The sequence below is a fragment of the Condylura cristata genome, unplaced genomic scaffold, assembly GCF_000260355.1.
Source record: "Condylura cristata isolate star-nosed mole 26May11 unplaced genomic scaffold, ConCri1.0 scaffold00025, whole genome shotgun sequence".
In the NCBI taxonomy this organism is placed as follows: Eukaryota; Metazoa; Chordata; class Mammalia; order Eulipotyphla; family Talpidae; genus Condylura; species Condylura cristata.
This window is the reverse complement of record NW_004567126.1, coordinates 1,857,446-1,864,014: the sequence shown is the minus strand read 5'-3', so window position 1 is coordinate 1,864,014 and position 6,569 is coordinate 1,857,446. Positions and strand designations below refer to the sequence as shown.

Genomic DNA, 6,569 nt, shown 5'->3' with positions numbered 1-6,569 from the left:
TACCCCAGTTCTGTATGATTAAATAAATAAATCTTTAAAAAAAAAAGTTACCAAAACTATGGAGATTATGTACAAATGGAAGATGTATATGTGAAAGTGTAAGTGGGCTCTGGAAAGGACAAGATGAACTCTAAAGACAGTAAGAAAGAATGGGAAGGAACAAGGACAGAACAAGAGCCAGAAAATAAAGATGAATTTAGAAAGGGCACTAATAACACATTTAAAATCTAATTTGTTCATTCCTTTTCTTAGAACATCTATATATCAATATTTTAACATTTTAAATATATTAATAAAAGAAAATAAAATAATTTATATTTTTAGAGATGTTTGAGATAACTAACATGAAAGCTAAAAAGGAAGGACTCATTGGCATTATTGCATTTGTGATCAGGTAGTTATATTATTCATTAAGTACTATGTTATTAAGTAGTAAGACTATATTAGGAATGGGACTTCATTTACATAAATGTCCAAATGAGTTTTGTTTGTTGATAAGATTACATCCTGTTTGTCTTCCAAATTTATAATCTCATCCATATATACATAGTTCCAACAACATACAAACAAAAGATCCTCAGCCTGTACATTGGAACTTAAATTCTTCCTATTACACTTTACTCCATTTCTATTAAAGTCATTAGAAATGATACTTAAAGGAACTACCAAGAAAAATACCAGTCATTCACATAGGTTTTAAAATATTTTAAATTCAATTCTTGCACTTTAGCTCTCACAGAATCATCTTCATTAATTTTTGAATTGCTATTAGTGTGTTTGTCTTTTATTGCAGATCTTAATATCAAACAGCCATATGAAATCACTCCTTTTATTGTTGAATGTTGACAGGTTTATGTCCATCATGAACTTCAAAATGCTCTATAGAAGATTTTCCAATGTGAAACGCCTTTTCAGATATAGTGTATTTGAAACATCATTATCAGTATTCCCTGAGAGTTGCATTTATTTTTTTGGTCACATTTTTCAGGAAGCTTAGCCCAGATAGGATGCTTAAACACATGGAAATCTATCAGTCTTCGATGATTAGCACTCTTGCTTCCTCTACCCATTGCTCTAATTTACTTCCATTTTTAATGCATAACTAACTCTGCTGTGAATGATGCAGTTTTCAGAGTTGACTAAAAGTAAAATAATGAATTCTTAAAACTGGTTTTAAGTCTTAGTACTGTTCTCATAGGCTAATCAGAATATTACAAATTCTAAAGTAAGTTTCTTGACTAGATTCCAACGCTGCTTTAGGATGATTTTGGCTATGTTTATGTTTATGTTGTAGTTCAGTCCATTTTAAGAGCATAGTCCTTCCTAAGTAACTTTTCACTATGAGAGATATTTATTTTTACTGATAGCGTACTTACATTCATTTGTTCACTGTACTTCTGTCCTACAGATCCGGGGTTTTGTCTTTTCTGCACTAACAGACTTCTCTGTTTATTTTCAACAATTCGTTTTCTTCTTGTAACAGCAGAATCTTAAACAAATAATAGCAAAACTTGAGCTGATAATATATAGCCACCATAAACTTCCAAGTTACCTTCAAACATCGCAGAAAATTCTAAGTCTCATTCATTCAGCAAACTTTTCATGAGCATCTCTTATATGAATTATGCATGACAATTGCAAATAATGGATTGAACAAAATCTCAGCCTCTGAGGAGCTTACAGTTAACAGCATTGAGTTTCAAAGAATGATGCTGAAATACCAAGCTATACAAAATAAATCACTCCTGTGTGGGAAGAAACATTAATTTCCATTTCATTATCTAAAAGTTAGAATTAAATTTTACTATGATTGATCAGCAGTAGGCATTGGAACTGTAGTAGGATAGAAAGGTGGGAGGTCATATACTGTACACAGCGCAAAAATAATCATGTATTGCTCCAGTAGAAGTATGAGAGGTTGGCAGGAAGCTCTTTTGCTTCCAGCAAAGTACTAAATTTTGCCCTGCTAGTGGATTTTTGGATACACTGTAGTAACTGAATGAGTATCAAAACGGGAAAGAGGCTTAAAGGCTTTTGTAGGGCATCTATTGTATGTGTGGTGCTTTATTATTTAAGGTGAGCGATGGGTATGTGAATATGTTATTTTTATGCTTTTTGTATAATTAAAAAAATTCCAAAGATGATACTACAAAGGTCAGTGCAGGTGAGAAAATAACAGAGCAGATACCTAAACTTCTAGTCTCCTATATAAACTCCCTGTGACATAATGATCACAGTGTAATTATATTTACAAAGTTTATCACAAATTTAAGGATTAACAAAAAAAACTGTAATAATAAACCTCACCTTAAATGTATACTGTGCCTTGAGAATTTAGTTAATAATGATGGTATTGGAATGAAATCATAAAAGCTGATGAGACATTTAAACATTAGGATCATTAATGAGAGAAAAGTAACTTTACATAGCTAACACATGATTTTTAAATGTGTTATTTATAAAATATAAAATTAAAACTTATTTTAAAAGTTTCAATTTCATTTTTATCTCATTCTTCAAAAATTTCTATTTCTAAGATGATTAATGTGTATACAAATATCTATGTAGGGTATGTTAATAAATGTAAATTATATACATATATGATTTGTGCTTTAAGTTTTTATTAATAGTGGTACAATTGGTCTAGAGTGCATTGGTCTAGAGTGGATATAAATTACACTAAAGTACTTAAAATGGATGAAAAGTCTTAAACAGAGTTAAGTGACAACACAGTTTGAGAATACTGAAGGTTTTCACAGAGGTTATGCCTGAGGTCCACGTTAGAATAGCAGTAAAGTGACCAAGCAAAAGGACTCTGAGTCATAAAAGACATTATGTGCAAAGGGACAAAAAACACTGACGTATAGTTAAGAATTTCCTTGAAGCCAAAGGATAGAAAATTCAACTAGTCTGGGACACAGCATGCAAGTATGTGTGTGAACACACACACGTCTTGTGAAGAACATGGGAGTACATGTGGGTGCTTCATGTTAAGAGTTTGGTAAGAGTTCAGGAAGAGTAAAAGTTGACAGTATTTGGAGCTCAAAATTATGTGCTAGAAAACATGGGTTTGAATATTGAATAGTAGCACTATTGCTACTCTCTAAGTATATATACATAGCTATATATATTTTTATCTAACAGATGTATACAGCTATAAGTATATATTATAACTATACATATAAAACTATATATAATTCTATAGCTATGAAGCCACAAAAACTCCACCCCACAAAAAGAAAACTGGCTAGTAATAAAGCATCAGATCTTTTAGAGTAAGGAATAATAATTCTAGCTAATTTGTTAGAGCATCATAATTGCCCAGACATTATTCCAAGAACTAAAGGTGGTACTGTCATTATATCTTTACGGAAAAGAAATTAAACCACAAGAGAGGATAATTGCCCAAGGTCACAAAGCCAGTAAAGAACAAAGCTGGGATTTAGTTTCAAGCAGCTGGTTTCTAAAATCCAAGTTCTTACTCTCTACACAAATAATTTTTATTCTGAATTGTGTTACACATCCAGAATGCCAAGACAGTTTTGTCAAACTTATTTACTCTTAAGATATAATGCCCTCTAGAAGTTTCTACTCTAGAATGTTCTGATTCTAAAATTTATATTTTGTTTAAATGGTGACCAGCATCACCATTAACTAAGGTGACCTCATAATCCTTTAATAAGTCATGACCTACAGTTTAAAAAGCACTGCATTGTGTTTATTACCATCCATATGCTAAATAAATGCTATAGTTTCTAGTAAGATCATTTGGGTAGCAAAGATTTTTCTATATATCAGTAGTTTCATAAGCATGGAATTGTTCCCCTATATATATATATATATATATATATATATTTAAGATTTATTTATTCATACAGAACTGGGATACAAGCCAGAAGTGCAGGGGCGGTAAGAGTCTTCACTGGAAACAGAGTGGGGAGCAGAACAGGCAGATCAATCAAGGACACTGCTGAGGAGCAGGTCAGGAGAAGTCTGCCTTGCCATGTGCATCACTTCCGGGGCGGGGGATCGAACTTGCTCTGAAGCGGATGCGGCTGAGTCCAGCTTTCAATAGGCATCCTAACCTGTTGCGCCAGCAAGGAGGGCCTCCACTAAATCTTTTATAAAGTTCTTATCTCTTCTCTTTTTGAAGAGCTTGTAAAAATAAACAAAAATTTCCTTGGCTATATGACTGCTGAGTCAAGATTTTTCTTTTCCTTCAACCTATTTGTAATTCTTCTGGAGTCAAGATCTAGCAACACCCAGTACTACAATGTCATTTATACCATAATTATTTGTGTTTGTCTTTTGTATTGATGTTTGGTTTTGCTGACTGTAGAGTGAGTCCAGGAAAAGACACAGTATATCTTTAAAATTATGTGTATGGTTCCATTCACGTGCATAAAAAAATGCCATTTAATAGTTAATACAATAACTGAGAACCTTGATCTTTTTGCAAATATAATATAGTTTGCATTAACATCTCTGGTCAATTTCTAGTCTTACATAAAAATTCTAGATATAACAGTGAGTTACTGCCAAAACTCAAAATAAAGCAACTAATTTTCAATAAATTATTATATGCTTTGAAATTTATAGTAACTGTAAGCCAAAGGGAAAACTCTGAAGACATTCACAGGATAACAGCAGAATTAAGAAGTTAACTAGTTCGAACCCTTATTCATGGACTTAAATTATAGCTGGATATTCAACCTCTGCTTGAATAGTATAGAGATGGGGAACTATTACCCCAATGGTGGTTAGCTCAAATCCTGCCTCATGAAGCTAAAAAACCTTCCCATAATTTTTAACCAATCATTTATTTTTTCCCCATGTAATTTCTCAAAATTTTGACATCTATGTCTCTTAGTCCTGTACCCCTTTAATTGGTCTTCAGACTCAAGCCTACACAATAATGTAGCACATAGCTACACTTCCAAAGATTCCATTATTATTGGCTAAAATTATGTTAGCTTTATAAGAGCTAAGAGTAATAATAGGAGTAAGCGCCTATTATTCTTCTTTGATTTAGTTTTGCATATTTTAAAAAACGAAAGTTGTCAAGATACCTATCTCTCAGAAATGTAAAATGAAAAAAGAAAAAAGCCACAAAACATATAATCAAACTGAAAAGGAAAAGACCACATTAAAATGAACTTTTATTCATAAAGCAAGTGAAACTACAATTACAAATTGGCAGAAAATAATTGCAGCACATATAACTGACATGGAATCCTGGAATGTAAAAAGAACTCCTATTCAAAAAACAAAACAAAATCTAAAAAGAAAAACCCAAGATCAGACATTTTAAGAAGAGGAAATGCAAACAGTCCATAAATATGTAATCGCTCAATTCACTAGTAACTGGGTCAATGAAATTGTTATAATTAGACATCACTCCTGACCCATGTAGACTGAAAACATTAAAACGTCTGACTGAGTTCTGGTGAGCCTGTGGTAAAGGGAACTTTCACACACTGCTCTAGAAAAGTATTTCACATTACCTCATAAAGTTGAAACTACACATACCCTATGACTCAGTCACATGTGTATCAGACAAATAAAATTGTCCCCAGAAGCATTACTCATAAAAGCAAGAAACCAGAGCAACCCAAATGTCTAGTGATGGACAATTTTTTTCCCATGTTCTTGGAATGTGATAGAGTAATAAAATATGAAATACAGCTAAATTAATCAACCTAAAAAACAAAATGGGTTGAAAAACAAACTATAGATGAACACAGATGAAATAATTTCACTTGTATGTTATAAAATTAAATAGTATTGCTTGGGATATATTCACAAAATTATAGTAAAGTTATAAAAAAAAAAGCATGAAATTACTAACACAATTCTACCGATTGCTTCTGTAAGAGCAGGTGAGGATGCAGTTGGGTAACTCATGGGATTTCAAAGATTCTAGTGATCTTCTAATTCTAAAACTGGGTAATGGGTACAAGGTTCTCATTAAGTTTTTAGCTTGTTCTTAGATACTACATACCTTCCTTTGTATTAAAAATGAAAAAAAAACTTCAAAAAGTAAATTGAATGCAAATACATGATTTTATGATTATATCTGTTAAATGGAAAATCTTCTTAGTTTTGGTTTATCACTTCAGCTAGTAAAGATGATTTTGAAAATTGATTCCAACCTTCCTTTCTTATTTTGCACCATTCACATGGTGTGTACTATTTCTTTTTCATATATATCACTGAAAAATCTGTGGTTATTTGTTTTTTTATTTTATAATTCTTTTATTTCCAACTTTATTGAGATATTGATACATAACATATTTAAGTATAAGGTGTATGTATAATGTGATGAAGACATACAAATATATTGCAAAATGATTACTACAATAAGGTTAGTTAACATCTCATCCCCTCAGTTTTATCGTGTATATATTTTTTTAAAGGTTTATTTATTTATGCATACAGAACTGGGGTACAGGCCAGAGGCTCAAGGGTGGTGACAGGCTTCACCAGAGACAGAGTGGGGAACAGAACAGGTAGATCAACGAAGTACACTGCTGAGGGGAGCAGCGGGCGGGTCAGGAGAGGTCTGCCAC

The 6,569-nt window shown here is 32.2% G+C and overlaps 1 protein-coding gene across 6 annotated transcripts in view; it reads right to left on the bottom strand.

Annotated features, from left to right (window-relative positions):
* CEP126 (centrosomal protein 126kDa) overlaps positions 1-6,569 on the bottom strand; it is a 54,597-nt gene that overhangs the window by 17,297 nt on the left and 30,731 nt on the right. For all 6 annotated transcript variants that reach the window (XR_001145803.1, XM_012729939.1, XM_012729940.1 and 3 more), the window contains one exon: positions 1,377-1,489. Coding sequence is in view for 5 of the 6 variants with exons in the window: in XM_012729939.1 (XP_012585393.1) it covers positions 1,377-1,489 (113 nt within the window). In the remaining variant the exon portion in view is untranslated. The remainder of the gene's footprint in view (positions 1-1,376; positions 1,490-6,569) is intronic.